Genomic DNA, 22,524 nt, shown 5'->3' on the forward strand with positions numbered 1-22,524 from the left:
AAAAATTTACCAAAAATTGTGGTAAAAACGGGTGGTAAAAATCACGAGAAAGTGGTAAAAAACGACCTTAATTATAGAAAAACATCGCTTGTACACAAATCGCAAAAATAAAAAAAAAATTGTTTTCATTTTTATCTTTATTGATTGAAACACTTAAACATATTTTTCTTGATTCTACTGCTCTGGCCGAAGAAAACTGTTGCGCAACCTCCTGGATTTGCTGGGCACCGGCCCCATTCGACCTCGTATCACTGATATTCAACCTGTAATAAAATTGCTCATTAGTTAATTAGATAAGTACAGGGATATAAAGGGATAAGACAATGGCTGATAAATTGATGTTCATCTCTAATGATGATACACATCGTTACCCCTTCTGTAGATTACAATAAGTGATTGAAATGTTAGGACACTCAACTTAATGAACCAACCAATAAAAAATCAATAAAAGTACCCAAGGTTGTTAGGCCAAAGAATAAGAAAATGTTATTTGAAAACTTTGGGGGCTAGTGTAATTTACAGCCCAATGTCCCATCCCTCCCTACTAAATATCTAATCTATAATACAAAGTAGAACGATGTCTGTCCGTCCGTCCGTCCGTCCCAAAGATAAAGCCTATACTCGCTGTTTACGCAAATGTGTCAGAACTTCCCCCCCCCCCCTTACTCTCACACCTAAATTTTTTCTTTTGAAAGCAAAAATAAAAGTGTGTAGGTTCGACTCCCCCTCTCCCCCCTCATTCATTTCCTACAGGCATCTTGACACGTGGCAAAAAAATCAGCAAACTTATCTAACTAAACATCTTTGAAAACGCAGAACGAGAAAAAATAAAGGGAAAGCTTACCTGGAAAACATAATCAGTAACAACATCCGTGGCTAACAAGAACAGGATAGTACTCGGCATTACTGATTATATGCTTCACGTGGCGTATGGAGTCGTGGAACGCGGGGTCCTAAGTTATGGAGGATTAAATGAAGGAAGGAAGTGGACTGTTTATTACACTAGTCCCCAAAGCTTTATTTTCTTCTTTGTTGCTTTAACAACTCTAGGGACTTTTATTGAATTTTGAATGGTTGATTAATCAAGTCTACAGAAACGTAAATTATTTTAGTACAATGTTTTTTTTAACTTAAACAATATTTTACTTCGTCTTAAATCATTTAATAACCCATTCCTGAATAGCCTTCTTTAAGAAGTTGAGCACAGATTTTAGCAAGGCAGCCCGCTGGGGTAGGCAGTGAAAACCAGGCTTGGGTACATCCTAAATAGAGATAGGTTGTTAGAAGATTTTAGCAAGGCAGTAAGAATGTTTGGAACTTTATACAAATGTCTAACTACGTTTTAAATCAACCATCTCTCTCCATAGGCATTAATCAAGTATAATTTCCCAGGGATATAAAGGGATAAGACAATGGCCGATAAATTGATATACATCCCCAATGATGATACACAAAATTGCCCCTTCTGAAGATTACAATTAGTGGTAGAAACGTTTTAGCAATCAACATAATGAAGCAACCAATTAAAATTAAATAAAAGTCTCAAAGGTTGTTAAGCAAACGAATAAGGAAACGTTATTATAACACTTTGGGGACTAGTGAAATAAAAAGCCCATGCGTTCCTGATAATTTCCCCTGGAACAAAACTGACCTGAACTTCTACGTGTCTGGGGTCAACAACAAACTTCTCCAGGAGCATCACTTCGTCACCGAAGGACTTCATCGCCTCGCGCTTGGCAGACTCCAGCTGGGCCTCGAACTCGCCAGCGGTCATGGCAATCCTCATACCCTTGCCACCCCCTCCGCGGACAGCCTATGACAATATCAAATAACAGTTTTCCACAGGTAGAAAAATAAAAACAATATAAAATTTAGCAGCTACTCTACAATAAGGTATGCCGTCACTCCGTCTGACTGTACTATATATCATTACACAATGGTAGAAAAATATAACACTACATTTCTTTACATACATATATATAATTTATATAACTTACATATTCCTTTTTTTTTTAACATTGATTCCCAGAATTATACCTAAGGTATAATGTTATAATCGAGCCTTGAAGTTGAAATATATTATGTCATTGTCCATATTAAACATCCTGTTTTATATTTATATTATTTACTATTTTATTGCGGTACATGTGGACATACTTGTCCTTGTTCCCACCTTGATCATAACAGGGAACCCGATCTTGTCTGCCTCCGCCTTCAAGGTGTCCAGGCTCTGGTCCTCTCCGTGGTAACCGTGGATTACAGGTACGTTAGCGGCTTCCATGATCATCTAAAAAACAGGTTAAATATTAGAAAAATTGTAACGACAGACTTCTTTTAAATACACAGTTGCTTTTCCTAGAGCCTACTTGTGTTTCGTCTTAAAAGAGGATGGTTGGAGGGTTTTTACCAATGAAAATATTCGAGGTCATTTTTCCAAGAAGCGGTGTCATACCCCCCCCCCCCCCCGCCAAAAAAACAGCATAAACATTCCCTGAAAATTATGGAAGACCAGAAGATTGAGATCGTAGAGGACAAATGAACAGACATCCTGTTACTCCGGTATAGTATAGAGTGTTATTTCTTTCTACTTGAAATCAACCAAAATAAGTTCCTGAGTAGCTACTCTATCATTTACCTTAGATGTAGACTTGATACCCATATCTCTAATGGCAGTGGACGGTGGACCAACAAATATAACTCCTTTCTCCTGATAAAAAAAAAATTTAAATTAAAAGGTAGGTATCATTCTTATTAATATAATATTACATTCTTGAAATTAACCAGAAAAAAACGTAAGCAGTACAGTGGCGTGCACAGGGTTTTTACGGGAAGGGATGTAATCTTAGAGGTTTTTAAAAAACGGGGGGGGGGGGGGAATCTACATAATTTTAATTTTAAGGGGTGTGTTGTCAACCCCATTCCTCACACTAATGACCGTGGACAAGATAATGAACGAAATATACATATATAAATCCCCAAATATATTGAACAAAACAACACCTTAGATTAGTTCAGACACTGCTAGTTTGAATGAACCAATCAAGATTTAAAGTTGTGAGCTAACGTGCTTATAAAACTTTGGGTACCAGTATAACTTCCAGTCTAATATCCACTCCCTCCCTGCAGTCAAATGGAAAATATTACCTGTCCAGGGATATAAAATACACGTGGATATTATTAATGACATATCATGGAAATTTGTTGTCATGAATTTAGGTTCCTAACATGGACTTCATATATTGGTCAGTTCGTTTACCCAGAAGGAGGTAAGGGGGTGTTGTAAGGGAGGAATAAGGGTGTATCTTTATTTTAGCCCGCTGTGAGTACCGCTTTATTAGAGTACATGAAAAACTGGTGTAACATCCAGGTAATAATATATCCATTTACCCAAGAATCTTAAGGGATAAGACAATGGTCGACAAATTGATGTACTGTACATGTACAACCCCATTGATGATACACAAAATTACCCCTTACATAGATTACCTTTTGTGGTTGATACGTTTGGACACTCAACTTAATGTACCAACCAATCAGAGATCACTTAATCCCCAAAGTTGTTAAGCCAACGAATAAGAATACGTTATTATAAAAGTTTGGGGACACGTGTAGTTAACAGCCCATTGTCCCCTCCCTCCCTGCATTTACCTGGCAAAGATTAGCAAACTCGACATTCTCGGAGAGAAATCCATAGCCAGGATGTACAGCATCGGAGCCGGTTTCCGCCGCAACCTAAGATAATACAGTGTATGGTCAATAGTAACTAAGCCCCTAGACTCAGGCCTCTAGGGGCACTTGAGTTAGTGGTGAGTTGAAATAGATCCCAACATTTTTTTATTTTAGTTTCAATAGAAAAAGTAAAAAATCCATCTTAAGGCTTAAATATGATCAGAAAATAGAATAAAACCAACTCAGGACCTATGTGATGCCTACCTAAAATAGAGAACCCAATCGGATCAGTAGTTATTTAGAAAAAAAGTCTTACTGCTTTATATAATAGGATGATGCATATAAGAGTTATTCTAAATCTTAATAGGTAGATTCTTCCAAGTTTCAATTTAAATTATCAATCACACCATTAAGCAAAAAACAACACCCATTTTTTTGCAATGTGAAAGGTATGGGGAGGGGGGGGGGGGCTGGGAAAGAGCCGACCCACTACCTTGAATTTTAATTTTTCAAAGTTTTTAAAAAATAAAATTTTTGGGGTAATTTTTCTTAGGCCTATAAAAAAATCCATGTATAAATTAAAACCTTTCCGAGACATACAATAAGCTTCAATGTAGAGGAGAGACGTGTACGTACGCTAGATATTTCGCTACAAACGAAGACAAACAAACATCCTGTTACTTTTATTTAAGGATTATTTTAATCAATCAATTCTTGTAATGTCCATCTAAAACTAATACCTAACAGTATAATGTCAGAGATATAAAGGGATAAGACAAAACAATGGTCGATAAATTGATGTAAATCCTCAATGATGATTAACAAAATTACCCCTTGGATTAATATTAGTGGTTGAAACGTTCGAACACTCAACCTATTGAGCTAACCAATCAAAATTCACTAAAGTCCTGATGTCGAAAGTTGTAAACCAACGAAAATGTAAACGTAATTATAAAACTTTTGGCACTAGTTTAATAAACAGTATCTCCTCTCTCTGGTATAATATACCTTTAAAATAGTATCTCCCCTGAGATAGCTCTGTTGTGAGGCAGCTGGACCAATTCTAACAGCTTCGTCCGCCATGGCTACATGCATAGAGTTTCTGTCGCTGTCACTGTAAACTACCACAGTTTTAATACCTATAATAAATTTTGACTAAAACACAATAAAATGTAGGTAACAAAGGAAGGGTTGGGGCGGAGGTGCCACTTTAGGAAACAAATAAAAATCGTCGGAAAAAGCCGTTTTTTAAGCAAACAAAAGCGCGTTTTGCTCTATCTGTGAGATATTATGAATAAGATAATGTTAAGATTTGATATTAAGATGAGAAAAATTTACGTTCACAGTCCCTTTAAAGACACAATACCTGTAATAATAATACCCTGGCCTTTCTCATTATAAGCCTAGGCAGAGCCATGCTGGTGAGTGATGCTAGCCCAAGCGTGGACCGTGGTGAACTGTACTTCTAACACCAATACCCAATTACAGGGTTACGAAAGTTTAAATTGATGTTTTTTTTTTTAATGTTAATATTAAATGTAATATAGTTTTGTAATGACATATAAAATATATATTCGATAGAATATAAAAAAATATAGTGCATTCAATATTAAAAAAAAATATTTAAATATATATATAGTTGTTAACCATATAGAATCTATTTCCGGCCGGGTTCTTAAAAGATATTGCCGCGTTTTTTCGACATTTTTTACGCTATGAATAACAAGCGCGACATTCGCGAAATCTAAAAGAGTATACAATGATTTATTTAATTATTTCGCTTTTGATGGTACGGCCTTCATAGAAAAAAAAAGATTATCTTCAATCCATTTTTGCTGCATATTAATTAATGCATCTTTTTAGAGCTGTGTTAGACATTAGAAAAATTGCTAAAAAAATAATTTAAAATTCAGTATTTTTATGTTATATACTCTGTTTGAAATTCTATCGTCAACGTTCAATCAATTAATGTCTAAAAAACGCCGAAAAAATGTGGCATTCATCTTTTAAAAACCCATCTCGGTGGTATTTCCGGTTGGCAAAGACAACATAAATATAGAAATCATGAAACATTGTTGTTCCACAATTTTGCCACATTTTTAAACATCTTGCTTAAAAAAAATCTTCCAAACAAATTGTAAATTCTACAAATTTAAATATTTAGAGAAAATTGAGTAGTAATTTACTTCTTGATTCAAAATATTTGATTAAATTGAATCAAAACTAATAATTATTTTTGGCACTCTATATTCAAATAATCATAAGCTTATCAATAGTGCGCATGCGTGCACAGAGGTGCCATAAATTTCAAAACTTAAAAATATAAGTTTTGTAGCGAAATTACTCTATAATTCGAAATCTCTGTCTTTCTTTTAGAAACATTCAGGGGAATATACGAAAGCTTATATTTATATTAAAGATGAAAAATCGATAAATTCAAATGCACACGGCACATCTGCGTAAACACACAGACCTGGATTTTTTTTCTTTTAATTTTAATTCGTATGAAGCTAGCTCAAATAAGTAAATATTAAATTTGATATATTTTTGACGATGCGGGAGGATGTTTTAAAAGAAATGATGAAATAATTTTCAAGGTTTTAAAAAAAAGTTAGCTTCTTTTATGCGAAAAAATTCAATAAAAAGTAAAAATTTTTACCAAAAAGTTGGTCAAATTTTACCAAGTTTTTTTTTTTGTTAAAGTCCAAAAATCTGGACTTAGCCTAAAAATTTACCTTGTCAATTTTTACCAAAAAGTTGGTCAAATTTTACCAAGTTTTTTTTTTTGGCAAAGTCCAAAAATTTGGACTTAGCCTAAAAATTTACCTTGTCAATTTTTACCAAAAAGTTGGTCAAATTTTACCAAGTTTTTTTTTTTGGCAAAGTCCAAAAATCTGGACTTAGCCTAAAAAAATACCTTGTCAAATTTTACCAACTTTTTGGTAAAAATTGACCAAATTGCGTTTTTTTGTCGAAGTCCGAAAATTCGGACTTAACCTGAAAAATATAGTTGTAAAATTGACCACATTTTTGGTAAAACTTCCAAAAGTGGTAAAATTAAAAAAAAAAAAAAAAAATTTAAATTTAGGCTTCATTGTATAGAAGTCATTATTTTAAAGTACTACAACTAATTATGAAGAGCTGTTTTTTATTTAAAACACAAAAAACGGGTTTTTTTGTTTCGTCAAATTTTACAAAAAAAATGGTAAAATTTGACTAATTTTTTGGCTAAAATTTTTGCTGGTAAAATTTACCACGAAACTGGTATATTTTACCAGGTTGACCAGCTTTACCACTTTTCTGGTAAAACGACTGTTTTTTTCTGGTATTTCGTAGAACCTGGGCTCTAGGGGCTTTGTATTCGAAAAGACCGAGAGAGCCTAGAAAAATAGCTTAAAACCCCTCCCTGGCTGCTAATAAATGAATGTTATATAAGCCTTTAAGAACACGTTTTGCGATTTTTTTTTAATGAACGGGGCATAAACCGTCTAATTCAAATTAACAAGGATTTCTAGGAGTTAAAGAGTAAGAGAGATTATATAAGAGTTCCAAAAGAAATCAACAAACACAATGATCAACTGAAAAATGATTGCCTATTTCTTCTCTAATTTCCGAAGTTGTACAGCAGATAACCCAACTATTGCAAAAGCTATTTTTAGCTACTCCGGTCAAAGGGAAAAGCGATAAAATATATAAACGATTTATACAATATATATTAAATTTAAAAGTTTTAATTTTTAAATTTAGATTTTTTTTAGAAGTTTGAAGCTTCTTAAGCTAGTCCTAATATATAAAGTAATACGCTTTTTTATGTCTGTAGCAAAGGATCTCGCTAACCACTGAACCGATATGGTTCTCCTTTACAGTAAAGCTACTTTTAGGTATCGGGATGGTTTTAGACTATTTTATTTTATAAAAAATCATGGTATGTATGGTTTTAGGCTATTTTTCTGTCCTACCATATTCTTTCGAATATATAGCCCCTAGATGCTAGGGGCGCCGTCGCTAGTAGTAAATATTGAGATAGGATGAGGGTGCTATGTACACAATCGGAAACTAGAATTCGGCTGACCTACACAATATACTTCTAGGTCGAGACTATAGGCTCTAGATTCTAAGGAGAAATTAAGGGTTTTCCAGTAATATAGATTCGAAAACTGCAAGAATCTATCCAAACTGAAGAATCATCTATCATATTAAATTTTCAATCTATTAAATTTTCATTTTACTATTCGCGGAAAGCTATCTATTTAAATATTTGCGGTATCCTTCAATGCCCCCTTTTTAAAAGTACTCACAGAATGAGTTTTCTAATGATAGGATTGAAGGCCCAAAAAGTAAAGGGACAGTCCTATCTATAATACAAAGTAGAACGATGTTTGTTTTTTGTTTTTTTGTTTGTTCGGGTTCTCCTTAACAGGGTAGCTTCTTATAGGTTTCGGAAAGGTTTATAACTACTTTGGGGGAAGGTACCACCATCCTCCCAAGATAAATCGCCCCTAGAAAAAAATTACCCCCCAAAAAACTCCCACCTCCTCAAAGGCCCCTAGAGGCCTCTAGGTGCGAAGCCTTTCTTCTACCCAATATTTAGCTGAAGTAACAGCCAAAAGTTTATTACAAAGAATTTGGATGAGGAATAATTTTTCATCCATTGTTCTATTCCTGTATATTCTTCACTAGAGGCACTTGAGAAGGGGGGAGTTGAATTTGATAACCCAACTTTTTATTTAAGATTAAAGAAAATTATAAAAAAAATTTAGGGGGGGAAGTGGATTTTTGGTAGAGGGGGGGGGGCTGGTACCTTCCCTTAAAATAGTTATAAACCCTCCCGGGACCCATGAGAAGCTACCCTGTTAAGACGAACCCGCTCGATTCAGCGTTAAGCGAGATTTTCGGTACAGACATCCTGTTACTTTATTGCAAGGATATTTAATGCCTTCCTTGACAGGTATACCCTACTGCCAATGTCCATTCACCTTAATCCCCCCTACCTATAATTAGGGTCGGTCCGTAAGTCCATCTGTCAGTAATGATTAGCTCTTTCCGTTAATTTAGACATGTTACAATTGTCCTATCGATTTCGAACTTTGCATGATAATTCTTATAGCAAATTAGGTATTTTTGAGGAAGCGTAGGGACTCTTTAATCTTTACCATAAAGTGAGTGTGCTTACAAAGGGATAGTTACATGAAGTGCATTTCAAAAAAATGATTGCAAGCATAAGTTACAAGAACACTGTCTAACATATTTATTTTTGTATTACAATAAATATTAAACTTGGTGGTAGAAAATTGAAATTCTATCAAATAAATGCCCTATAGATGTATTTTAAACCATTGAACTGGAAAAAATTTCGTGTTTAAATGCATTTCGTGCAACTACCCCTTTGCAAAAAATTAGAAAGCCTAATTTTCACCACATACTGTCTCTTTCAATTTCGACAACGATTGTTTTTTTTGTGTGGTAATTACGGATATCTTGTCAAATTGTTATCTATTTAATTCTGGTCCATCGTGAAACTAAGTCTACTTACATAGACTAATTATACATAAGAATGGTCAAATACACAGGGATTTTAAGAGATAAGACAATGGGCGATAAATTGGTCCACATTCTACATAATGATAACAAATATCATTTCTTCTATAAATTAAAATTAATGGTTGAAAAATTTGGACAATACTGACTTGGAAGTAAACAATTAAAATTCAATAAAAAATACCCAAAGTTTTGGAGCTAAACTTTGGGTACTATTGTAATAAACAGTCCAATATCCCCTCCCTCCATGATAAATACACCACTGCTGCAAGAAAATTAAATTGATTAAACAAGATTGTAATTTACCCTTCCTATTAAGTTTCTACCCCTTCTAAATATATAAAAGATTAATCCCCAATTATGTTAAACCAAATTACACCTTTTGGCAGATTAAAATTATTGGTTGAAAACATTGGACACTTTTGAAGTCCAAACAATCAAGATTTAATACCTAAAGAATTAAGCAAAAAATGAAAGAAGGGGTTTATAAAACTTTGAGTACCAGTGTAATTTACAGTCCAATGTTCCCTCTTTCCCCATCTTTTCGTTTATGAAAATTCTTGTAAAAGTTACTCCAAGAACAACTTTAAATGCCCATTATTAGGAAAAAACATGATGAAAAAATCTACAGAAACCCTTCATTAACACTTTAATTTTTATGCACATTTTAGAATAAAAATATTCATTATTATCCATTTCGTGACATCACTTGTAAGGGGCGTTTCCTCATATTTTCATTTTGATAGGTTATTTAGGTTAGGATAGGTGATTGCCCCGCAGAGATAAAGCCCCCCGCAGTTGCTAGAAATAGGAGAACCCGTGAAAATAAAAGGAAACGCCCCTTAAGAGGCGAGGTCACGAAAGGGACAATTCTTAATGTTCTTTTCTAAAAGCATCACACATATGTTTCAATTTATTAGGTTAAAAAGCTGCGCTTATTTTCAAAGAGTTGTTATTGATGTTTGTTGTATTCTTAAAAAAATAGGAAAATTCCTAAGTATAGTTTACAGTACAATGACAATTATTATGAAAATCAATTTGATAGAAATAATATTTGAATCGCAAGTGCTTTCACTTGAAGTGCCTAGCGAGCGGGGCCTATATCTTTAATTACCTAACCCAGCGGGGCTACCCTGCTACCCTGTAATTGTACCCAATTATATCCTAACCTAACCTGGCCTAAAATAAAACACAAACACACGAAAAACTACCCCCCACCCGGCCACCCCCCCACCCCTTGTTATTTTTAATTAATTTCAAAATAAAGAGCTTTGAGGAAAACCCCACGCAGCATTTCTATAATTTCGTTAGAAGTTTGAACGTTTATAGGAATAAATAACATAATGTACGATTGTTCTATAAGCAGGGCGACCACTCCAAAACAAAAAAAATATAGTATTTTTATAGTATATTTTTTAAATCCATATAGTATATATAGTATATTTTTTTGAACACATATAGTATGATATAGTATCGGACTTAGAATTATTTAGTAATACATAGTATATACATCATCATTAATAACTCAAAGCAAAGCTGTTATCAAAGCAATTTCACAAATAAGGGGCTTACTCTGTGATTATTAGGCTTGGTATTAATGTGAGACTATAGGTTATTTAGGAAGTTCACTTTTGGTTAGTATTTCACATATATTTAATCATCTTTTGGATAGGTCTCAGGTTAAGGTGCTACAGGCTAGCTGGAAGGTGGTTTCTGGACAAGTAAAAAAAATTAAAATTTCTGTTTGAAGGGTTAGAGATAAACTTATAAAACAAAATATGCATCTTTTTGGAGGTTATTAACGTAAATGAAGAAAAAATTTAAATAGGCCTCCAAGTTCTGGTCTTACAGGCCTGCAGGTCCACTCTGGACAGGTTATAGATAATTTTTTTAGTTGAAGAGTTAGAGGCCAACTTATAAAACAGAATATGCATCTTTTTGAATGCTCTTTACATATCTGAAAAAATCTAAAATCGGCCTCCAAGTTCTGGTCCTGTAGGCCTCCAGGTCCACTCTGTGGACAGGTAAAAATTCAAATTTCTTTTTTAAAGAGCTAGAGGTCAACTTATAAAACAGAATATGCATCTTTTTGGATGTTATTAACATAACTGAAGAAAAAAAATCGACCTCCAAGTTCTGGTGCTGCAGACTCTGCATGGAGAGTTGAACAACAAACTTCCCTTAATTGAATAGTTAATGGTATATATTTGTAAATAAAATGAGCTTATATTTGGATGTTATTTATATATTTGAAGAAAAAATAAAATTGGCCTTCAGGTTTAGGTGCTGCAGGCCTCCAGGTGGACTCTGGACACGAATAAAATAAAAATTTTAAATTTAAGGAGTTAGAGGTTAATTCATTAAATAACATAAGCATCTTTATAGATGCTATTTATATGTTTAAAGAAAAAAATGACAATCAAACTCCAGGTTTTGATGCTGCAGGCCTCCAGGTGGACTCTGGACAGGTAAAAATTTAAATTTCTTATTTATAGAGGTAAGTTTATAAAAAACCATAAGCATCTTTTTAGATGTTATTTACATATCTGGAGAAAAATACAATTGACCTCCAGGTCCAGGTGCTGCAGGCCTCCATGTAGACTCTGTCCAGGGAAGACCTGAAATTGATGGCGGATTTTAATTTTTTCTTCAGATATGTTAATAACATCCAAATAGATGCATATTCTGTTTTTAAGTTGACCTCTAACTTTTCAAATTATAAATTTGAATCTTTTACCTGTCCTGAATGAACCTGATCTTGGATCCCGATATGTTAATATTATCCAAATAAATGCATATTCTGTTATATAAATAGACCTCTAACTCTTCATCTAAGAAATTTTATTGTTTACCTGTTCAGAGTGGACCTAAGGCCTGCAGGACCTAAACTTGGAGGCCTATTCATATTGTATTTTCTTCAGATATGTTAATAATCCAAAAAAATACATATTCTGTTTCATAAGTTGACCTCAAAAAATAAGAAATTTGATTTTTTACCTGTCCAGAGGGGACCTGGAGGCCTACAGGGCTTGACCCTGGTTGCTAATTTTCAATTTTTTTCAGATATGTTAATAAAATCCAAAAAGATGCATATTCTGTTTTATAGGTTGAATTTTTACCTGTCCAAAGTGGACCTGGTGGCCTGTAAGACCAAGAATTGGAGGCCAATTTTAATTTTTTCTTCAGATAAGTTAATAACATCATAAAAGATGCATATTCTGTTTAATAAGTTGTTCTCTAAATTAAACAATTATTCTACCTGTCCAGAAACCATCTTTTAGCCTGCAGCACCTGAACCTGGAGACTTATCAAAAAAATTATTAAATATAAGAGAACTACTACCCAAAAGTAAACTATTGTCTCAAATAACCTATAGCCTCACATTAATACCTAGCCTAATAATCACAGAGTAAGCAAAAGTAGCAAAACTCCCCCCTCACCCTTAATTTAATTCTATGAAAAATAACTGATATTTATATCATAATCACAAACATAAATATATTTTAAAGGATTTTCTTCATCTCTTTCTTACTGTAGAGCTTTATGCATTTTTGTCGTATCACAGTATATAATAAGCCCCCCGCAGGTGCTAGAAATAGGAGAAAACCTACTGTGAAAATTAGACAAAACGCTCCTTAAGAGGCGTTGTCAAAAAACTGACAATATTCGTTTTTTGTTATATAAATGTAATATTATATAGTATATATAGTAAATTTTGTTCAATTAAGGTAATAATATATAGTATATATAGTAATTTTTTGTCATATAGTATGATATAGTATCCAAATTCATCCTATATAGTATAAATAGTATATATAGTATGCAGTGGTCGCCCTGTATAAGTATTTAAATTAGGGTTGGGCCGGACATCCGGTGTGGCCGGATATCCGGCCGGATAGTTTCAATATCCGGTATCCGGATATCCGGTGTGGCCAAATATCCGGCCGGATAGTTTCAATATCCGGTATCCGGATATCCGGTGTGGCCGGATTTCCGGCCGGATAGTTTCAATATCCGGTATCCGGCCACACCGGATATCCGGCCCAACCCTAATTTAAATCATTTGAGTAAAACACTTGAGGGAGAAAAGGGGTTAATTAACTGTATTTCAATATCACAATGACCTTGTACTGACTCTCAATTGGGTCTTTGAAACTAAACCAGTGTTGTCGGGAGTATAACCCCATCCAAGTAGCAGAAAACAAGGTGCTTGCTTACATGTGAAGACCGGAGCACCGAAAACCCCCCCCCCCGCTTAGTTTTGACAAAAATCAAAAATAAGGGGGGGGTAGTTTTTAACCCCCCCCTTAATTTTGAAGAAAATCAAAAATAAGGGGGGGGGTAGTTTTTTCACTGTACAACACGCCAGAAAGTTGAGTGAGGTAAATCAAGTAAATTCAGTATACCAGAGGGGAAACCTTATTACAGGGATATTCATGTTTTGGGGCATAATTTCCTTATTTATTGACTTTGGCCAGTAAAAGGTTTTAATTTTGCGCAAAATTAAAACCTTTTACTGGCCAAAGTCAATAAATAAGGAAATTATGCCCCAAAACATGAATATCCCTGTAATAAGGTTTCCCCTCTGGTATACTGGATTTTCTTGATTTACCTCACTCAACTTTCTGGCGTGTTGTACAGTGAAAAAACTACCCCCCCCTTATTTTTGATTTTCATCAAAATTAAGGGGGGGGTTAAGTCTTTGCCTTGCTGAGCACTTTGCCTCCTTGCCGTTTTCCAGACATTAAAAAACTACCCCCCCCTTATTTTTGATTTTTGTCAAAACTAAGCGGGGGGGGGGGGTTTTCGGTGCTCCAGTCTACCACATGTAAGCAAGTACCGAAAACAATTTGCTAGCAGACGAAAAAAGGTCATTGGAAAAGGAGGGGAGGTAGTTATCTGTATATACATCTATACTATAGATCTGTTTTTAAATCCATGCTCGTCTACAATTTTCTACATGTATGTTCGTTTGTCCAACACAAGTCTCTGTCCCAGATTTTATATGTTGGTTTATCTTAATCATTTGTTTACAGCCATGAAAGAAGACCTATTTTAAATACTGCGTCATATTCAAGTTTTTAAAAGCGAAGCTTTTCTATAATTAGGGTCGGTCCGTCCATACGTCCGTCCGTCACAGAGAGATAGTTTTTTTCGTTAATTGGCATGTTAAAATTGTCCTATCGATTTCAAACTTTGCATGGTGATTCCTTTAGTAGTTAGATACGATTTAGAAAGCGTAGCAACTCTATAATCATTACATGAATGTCCGTTCGTCCATTTTAAACATGTTGATTTTTATTTAGTTGTAGCACAGCTACTCTTCAAATTACAATGTACATCGTCTGTTTAGCCTTTTTTTGATTACCTTTTTATAAATCTTTCTCCATTTAAATTTATTTTTTTTAAACAAGATTTTTTTAAATCTTAGCTTCGCTCATTATATTAGACGTTGTTTATCGTTCTTGTTATAATGTATATTTGCTTTTAGTATATTTATAACCCCTCTATCTATATAATACAACTGCATAATTGTAGAAGGGGGGACCATTAAAATTAAAATAATTTATCTATTTGACGAAGAAAATTTTAAACAAAATAATATAATATCCTACCTATTTTATAACAAAATTTAAAAAATGATTGATAATATTAATTTAATCATAATTAAATAGAAGACAATTTAACAAGGATGACATCATCCATAAAAGCGAAGCTCTGTTATGGTACGAACATTAACTCTTGTAGGGTGTCAGAACTGAATAAAGATAATTGAAATATATGTAAAAGTTCAAACAAAATTTTAAATATATTTGTTGCAAAACTGCGTAAAAACAGGATATTTTTTATAAAGGACATGTCTAGTACTTGATTATAGAGATGCTTCGCTTATGGAATTGTACCTTATTGCAATAGGAATCTGTATTGGAAGTATAATAGTATGTTGCGTTTGTGAACTCGAACCTTTATCCTTTTTGTTTTCCTTATCATTATTGGCAGTTTAGAAAGCGCCTATTTTCAAAAAGTTCATAATTGAACACGGCATTCAAAACAACGCTTGCGCAACCAAACATAAACAAAGCTAGCGTAGCCATCTTAAATCTTTCTTTCAAGATGTGCGGAATATCTGTGTGATAAAAAACCATGTATAGTCAAAAATGTGGTGTTATCCGTACTGAAAAATACCTTTGAGTGCTTCCCGGCTTGACATGTTCAATGACCTCGGTAAGAATTCTTTCTTTAAGCATTTTTAATAGAGTGGAATGATTTTCTTAAAGACGGCAAATTAATCTTCTCATTTTCATTAAAATTAGACCAAGTAATTAATTTATTTTTGTATTAGAATATTTTAATAGTAGTCTATGATGATTTTATCTATGAATTACAAACTCGCATTTAGTTTTGATTAATTTTAAGCAAAAAATAAACCTAACTTCTTTTATACATTTTGAAACATAAATTCGAAATCACGAAACCTTTTATAAGGAAAAGACGATTATTCCCAAATAAAAAAGATTTATTTTCTTTTACAAGATTTATTTCTTATGATGTATTTAAGATTTTAATATTTGATTATTAATTTTGTTATTTTTTATTTCAGCATGACCGTTTTCATACAATAAATTGTATTAGTAACTATGCTGATTTTGATTCATGTGGGAAGTAGCAGGTTTAGTACGTCTGTACTAAAAGATCTTGTACACGGCCAGCCAAATGCCGTTGTACCGAAACAGAATCAGTCTTCCAAAAATCAGTTCAATTGGATGATTAAGTCACATAAAAAATTTGTTAAACATATTTAAAATGGACGCACGGACATTCTGGTAACGATTATAGAGTTGCAACGCTTTCTAAATTGTACCAAACTACTACAGGAATCATCATGCAAAGTTTGAAATCATAACATAATAACATGCCTAAATTAACGAAAAAATAACCGTTACGGATGGACGTACGGACCGACCCTAATTATAGAAAAGCTTCGTTTTTAAAAAAATCACTTTTTATCAAACCACGTTAACTGTCATAAGATCACAAAAGTGAACGTACTATTAGAACGTTTTTTTCTGCAAAAAACAACTTGGACAATACTCTACAATGTGTCTGCTACTATAGAGCAAATATATATTTTATTTACATCAGCAAATCAAATATATGCTTTCCTAAACTTTCTCTCGGAGTAAAACATTTTTACTACGATATTTACGCATTTTTGTCGACAGCGAAGCTTTTTCTATACAGAGGAGGAGTTTTACGTTCGTCTGTAAGTCGTAGCTCTGATACATATAGGCATGTTAATATTGTTCTATCAATTTAAACATGTTTTATTATCAACGGTATCCAATAATATAAAGTAAAAAGTTTTTTTGTCTGTAGATTAAGATTTCTATAACTAATAAACCGATCGGGTTTTCCATTTTAGGGAAGCTTTACATAGGTCCTAGAATGGTTTTATGCTAATTTGTATTTCAGATTCAAGTCTTGAATTGGTTTTGGCTTTTTTTAACCCTTCCCTCCTAGATGCTAGAAGCGGAACAGCTAGTTTTAATATTGTTGTTTTTGGCTATAACCGGATCGGAACCGTCATAAAAAAAACGGCAGCACTACATTGCCGATTGAAATTATAGGTTAGGCTTCTAAGTAATATTTAAAGTCTTTGTTATACTCGTTAATGTTTGTTGTCTGATTTGTAAAGCTTCGCTTTTAAAAATGTTGTCATCCTTGTTACTTCAGCAATTTCTTTGTACTTTCCCAATTTGTTTCTTTTTCTGTTTGCGCATTTTTATTTAAAGTTGCGCGATTTTCTGTTTTAAAATACTTTGTAATAACATGAAACATCAGTTTAAATATGGTAATTAAACTGTTTTTAACCTATTTTTGAATGGGGGGTCAAAAATATACTAGGACACCTATAGAATCAGACTGCAGAGCCCAAATTTGAATTAAGTCCCCAATAAACTTTTTTGGGGGGATTTTAAAATTAATTTTTAGTGTTGCTGTAATCATTTTGACCGAAGCAAAAGCTCTTTTTTTACTTCGGGTAATATTGTGGCTTACAGAACATTTTTATATAATTCACTTTATATTGATACAATAAAAAAAACATTACTCTGTTCATTGGAAATAATTTTTTTTCCCAAAACAATTAATTTCATTGAAAAATCTAACATTTACAATAAAACAAATAATTCTGAAATCTAACCAATAAAAAGTCTTGTTTTATTTCAATTCCTAACAATTCAAAAAAAGAGTGTTTTCACAAAGTGACTTATTTCCAATGTAGTTAAATAATTTTTAATTTAATTAAAATGAAAATAATGAAAACCATACACATAAAAGATACATTCTTTATAAAATTATTTTAAAAAATAAGTTTGAATAATCTTATTTTATAACGCATTTGTATATGTGACAAAAATAAATTTGTTGTATTGCATAAACATTTGTTGTCATTTAACCCTTTACAGCCATTTTTATGTTTTTAAAATAAGTGAGAGAACACAAACATGTTAATGTTAATTCGTTGATATATTATAAAGAATTAACTTTTTAGTGAATTTTTATAGTAAAATCATAAGGCCTAATTTTACTCTATACCAGAATACAATATTTATGAAGCAAAACACTCTAAAAGCTACGAATTTTACCCAAATAAAAAAAAACCTTTTGCTTCGGTCAAAATGATCACGGCAACAGTAAAAATTAATATTTAAATCCCCCCAAAAAAGTTTATTGGGGATTTAATTCAAATTTAGGCTCTGCAGTCTGATTCTACTGGTGTCATAGTATATTTTTATATACGTTTTAAAAATAGGTTAAAAACAGTTTAAGGTAAACTTGTTTTATTTTGGAAAAATGATGTTTTTTTCTGGTTATATCTGGATTTTACATTTATGATGAAATTTGGTTAATAATAACTAAGAATATAAGAATAAGCAAACAAGCTAAAAATAATAATTACAAAAAAGCAGAATGTGTGTCCATTTGGATCTCATAAACGAAAATGAACAATTATTTGACTATAAGTCGGGGTAAAAGGTGGAGAGGGGGGGGGTATAGACAGGGTGGAAAAAAACCCAGGGTTTTTTAAAAAAGCCCAACCCAACCCATAAAAACCCTTAAAACCCTGGGTTTTATTGGGTTTTTTCATTTAGGAGTCAAATACATTTGATATATTGATGAAATATTAATGTTTATGTTGTTGTAGGTAAAAGGTAAGCAAGATTTCACAATAAACAAGATAGATAATGAAGAAAGCTGGCATTCCGATCATTTATAAACCCTTATTAGCAATGCTGCACAAAATATTCTATAAGGGGGAGGGGAGGTTAAAAGCTTTAAAACATGAACCTCCTGCTCTATTCTTATGCTGTCAACACCCCCCCCCCCCTCCCAGAAATTATTAAGGTCTTCCCTTTTTTACATCCCCTTAATAAAACCCTCTGCACGCCACATTAACTATTTCCTTTCATAAATTGTTATGTTTTAGTTTAAAAAATCAATTATGATTATGTAATTTACACAATTTATATATCATCAATTTAGTAGCAAAGCGTTTTCTGAAATTAAGTTTTGAAAGAAAGTAATTTCATAAACATTTGAACAATAAGTAGAGCATCATTTATATAATTACTTTATATTTTTTTCCGTTTTTTAGGTAAAATTTGCTTTAAAATGTTATTAGATCCTAGTCTTTAAGTAAATAGATGTTTAATTTGTAAATTTTAACGTGAAATTTCAATGTTTTTTCAAAAACCCAAAAAACCTTGGGTTTTTTTCAGTGGGTTTTTTAAAAAACCCTGGGTGGGTTTTTTTGGGTGGGTTTTTTGTATGCCCACCCTGGGTATAGAACAACACTCTTTCATAATGTAAATAAATGACCATATATTAAAACATCTAACAGTGCTTTCCCTCAAATTGCCTATTGAGCACAGAAACTCCATCCCCTACTTATTTTAAAAATAAGAATGGGTTTCTTTTTTCCTATGACTACCCTCCCTTTCTCCCCTCCCTCTCCACAAGTTGGTGGGTTAAACTAGAACGAAATTTTAAAAATAAGGAACTATCCCTCGCCTTTTTTTTTCAATTTATATCAAAATAAGGCGGGTAGTTGTAGTTGGTTAAGGTGCTCGACTCTTGGAGCTTTCTGTAACTCCCGCCCCCCCCCCCCCCCCAAAAAAAAAAAGAAAATACAGGCTAGAGGCAAAGTCGCGAGTATGGTTTATGATAAAAGAAGGAAGACGAAGATCAAGCATAGAATCAAACAAACGCTTGATGGTGATATATGCATTGTATAGACATACATTGATTTAAGATACCTGAATACGTGTCTTACCTGTAGTTTTGAAAGCACTGAATCCATTATATTGGACATTTTTACCCTCCGCGACATTTTTTTAACTGAAAGCTAAGAGAACATTCATAAAATATTAAAAAAACATTTATAAAAACAGAGTAAGGTTTTTTTTATCTGTGTCTAAGATAGCGATAAATACTGAACAAGTCGAGTTCTCATTTTGCTTAAGCTTCACATAGGGCCCGGGGTGGGTTTAGGTTTTTTTCCCTGCGCTAGTGTATATATATAACTAGCGGCTACGACCCTAGAGGCCTCTAGGGGCAATTGAGGAGGGTAGAATCGAATTTGATAATCCAATTTCTTATTTTAGATTTTAAAAGAAAAAAGGAGATTTTTTCTAGGGGCGATTTCTCTTGGGAGGGTGGTGGTGCCCTCCCCCAAAATAGTTATTAACCTTCCCGGGACCTATGAGAAGCTACCCTGTTAAGAAGAACCCTATCGGTTCAGCGGTTAACGAGATCTTTCGGTACAGAAAGACAGACAAACATCCTTTTATTTTATTATAAGGATACTCTGCGCCCCTGGAGGCCACTGGTGTTGCTTTTGGGAAGAGGAAATCAACACTCCTTAGTTTTTAAGTATTTTTTTTGTATGGGGTCTTTTTTTCTAAGGCGATGAGTGGGAAGTAACCTCTACCAAAATTAGAGATGGCAATTCTTCAAATTTTTTGGACCGGATTCGGATTCTTACAAGAATCCCACAAGAAAATGGCGGATTCCGGATTCTAGCAATATTTTAAAAGGCTTTTGTAAAAAATTAAGAAAATTAAGTGCTACATATGTCCTAAAAATGTATGTTCTTGGTGTTCTCTGTAATTCACTACCGATAATCGAACCAGATTTTTTATGTAATGATGATAATCTTTGCCTTTAAAAATGGGGAGTTGAAAGAAAAAGCTCAAGATACTAACTTTAGCCTACCAATTAAGAATCCGAATCCGCTATTAAAAAACGGATTCCGGATTCGGATTGCCAACCCTAACCAAAATAGATATAAATTTTCCCTCGACTTATGACAACTTGAAAGATAATAAATAAGTGGGAAATATAAATCTATTATCAATTGCTAATCTCTGAATATCATCCTTGAAACATCTAAGAATGTTGCCAAAACTCGTTTAATTTTGGGATATATTTTTCTCGTATTCATTCGAATCCGGTGGATAGGAACCGGTTCTCATCTATACGAAAAAACTATGTCTAGCATCGTATTATATCCAGTTTTCTACGAATATAGAAATGTACAATCATAAGATTAAAACCAGTTTTTTTTAGCCGGTGACTCCGGCACCTCGGGGCTAAAAAAACTAGTTTTAATCTTATAATTGTACATTCTATATCCGCGGAAAGCCGTTTATAATACGATACGAGAAATAACTATTTTCGTATTCATTCGAATCCGGTGGATAGGAACCGGTTCTCATCTATACGAAAAAACTATGTCTAGCATCGAATTATATCCAGCTTTCTACGAATATAAAAATGTACAATCATAAGATTAAAACCCCGAAGGCACGGGCTAAAAAACTGGTTTTAATCTTATAATTGTACATTCTATATCCGCGGAAAGCCATTATAATACGATGCGAGAAATAACTATTCTCTCTATGGCTATTTCTTGTAAACATGCCCATGGCCAATATAAAGCTTCGCTAAAAAAGCTGAACACAAAGATATATTTTAAGAGACAAACAGACAATCAACGTTATACAGGGTGTTTTTTTAATAGGTTGAAAGTATTGCTTAATATAACCCACTTACCATTGGCAGAAATTAATAATCTATATCTTAATTTCTTCATTGGGTTGGGGCATTTTGTATAAGAAAAAAAAACTTGGCGATTTTCAACAAATTATGCCTTAAAAACCGGTTTTTCCAAAGTACCTATTTTTGGAAGACAACTGGACGATCAGACTTCTCGACAAACTGAATTATAGAGTTGCTTTGCTAAATTCAACTAATAAAAACAAACATTACATATATTTATTTTTCAAATAAGAAACATTAAAAACTCCACTACAATGAGATCTTTAAAAATTTGGCAAAAAGTATTAATTTATGAGGAATAAATAAGATACAAAGTTAAAACAATTTTCGAATTACAAAAATGTCAGTAGAATATAGCTAGAACAAAATTGCATTAAATAATAAGTTGAAATTCGGATGTTCTACACCTGGTTCTACCCTATTAGGTAAAAATCGTTCATATGCATATCTTTATTAGGAGCTGAGCAAATCTAAATATGTTTAGCAACTTGGTCCGACGGACAGATACATCCTATCTATTAGATAGCCCCATTCCCTAAAGAATGATTGGAAAATTAAATGGTGTATGATTATATGTTGAGTTTAAGTCTCAATCAAGCAATTTTGTATTTCGAATTTATTCAAATATCGGGAACAGTCCCTTTCATGGCAACGCCCCTTAAGGGGCGATTTGTCGTATTCTTAAAGTGGCTTTTGATAGGTTATTATAGGTTATATCGGGATAGGTAATTGCCCCATATTGTTAGGCAATTGGCCCCGCAGGGTTAGAGCCCCCAGCAGTGGCTAAAAAATAGGAGAAAAACTACAGTGAAAAAACGAAAAAACGCCCCTTACGGAGCGTTGCCACGAAAGGGACTATACCCCAAATATCTTTTCATTCCTATTTGTTAAAAGGTATGTCACGTGACAAAAATATAAATAAAATTGGTACAAATATGATAGGTAGATAGAAACATACAAATATTGTAAAAAAAAATCACAATGATAACTAGATAGAATAGAAATAGAAGAGTAGAAGAATATTCTGAACCCTTTTTTCGTCAAATCTAAGAGAGAACATTCCTAGCAGACAAAAGTATTGTTTACTTTCGACTCAAGCTGATGTGGATTCTTAAAAAATGATAGACTCGCTATTCGATAGTGAGGCAAAATTATTTTTTTGAAAAATCATCCAAAAGCACATTAAAAATCTAC

At 33.2% G+C, this 22,524-nt stretch overlaps 2 protein-coding genes and 1 long non-coding RNA gene across 5 annotated transcripts in view; all 3 read right to left on the reverse strand.

Moving 5' to 3' along the window:
* Positions 1 to 19,617, reverse strand: part of LOC145333790 (L-asparaginase) — a 41,995-nt gene extending 22,378 nt beyond the window's left edge. The window contains exon 1 of one of the 2 annotated variants that reach the window (XM_080179023.1): positions 19,544 to 19,617. Coding sequence is in view for 1 of the 2 variants with exons in the window: in XM_080179024.1 (XP_080035150.1) it covers positions 19,544 to 19,600 (57 nt within the window). In the remaining variant the exon portion in view is untranslated. The remainder of the gene's footprint in view (positions 1 to 19,543) is intronic. The other variant, XM_080179024.1, reaches the window with a different exon arrangement.
* Positions 130 to 5,139, reverse strand: LOC145333791 (methylcrotonoyl-CoA carboxylase subunit alpha, mitochondrial-like). Of its 2 annotated transcripts, XM_080179029.1 has the most exons (9): positions 5,036 to 5,139; positions 4,678 to 4,808; positions 3,649 to 3,732; positions 2,636 to 2,707; positions 2,174 to 2,287; positions 1,652 to 1,813; positions 1,174 to 1,262; positions 845 to 951; positions 130 to 263 (listed from the first exon to the last, which is right to left on the reverse strand). In XM_080179029.1, the coding sequence occupies exons 2-8, from the start codon at positions 4,762 to 4,764 to the stop codon at positions 858 to 860; spliced, it is 702 nt and encodes a 233-aa protein (XP_080035155.1). In that variant the 5' UTR covers positions 4,765 to 4,808; positions 5,036 to 5,139; the 3' UTR covers positions 130 to 263; positions 845 to 857. The 2 variants fall into 2 exon arrangements, with proteins under 2 accessions (XP_080035155.1, XP_080035156.1); XM_080179030.1 differs by lacking the exon at positions 130 to 263 and having other exon boundaries at positions 845 to 964; positions 1,196 to 1,262.
* Positions 19,618 to 21,532: 1,915 nt separating the features above from the next.
* Positions 21,533 to 22,318, reverse strand: LOC145333794 (uncharacterized). Its single transcript, XR_013884603.1, has 2 exons — positions 22,192 to 22,318; positions 21,533 to 21,987 (listed from the first exon to the last, which is right to left on the reverse strand). It is a non-coding gene; the product is annotated as an uncharacterized LOC145333794 (long non-coding RNA).
* Between the last annotated feature and the right edge of the window lie 206 nt (positions 22,319 to 22,524).

The sequence above is a fragment of the Acartia tonsa genome, chromosome 12, assembly GCF_053477335.1.
Source record: "Acartia tonsa isolate MP-2025a chromosome 12, ASM5347733v1, whole genome shotgun sequence".
Lineage (NCBI taxonomy): Eukaryota > Metazoa > Arthropoda > Copepoda > Calanoida > Acartiidae > Acartia > Acartia tonsa.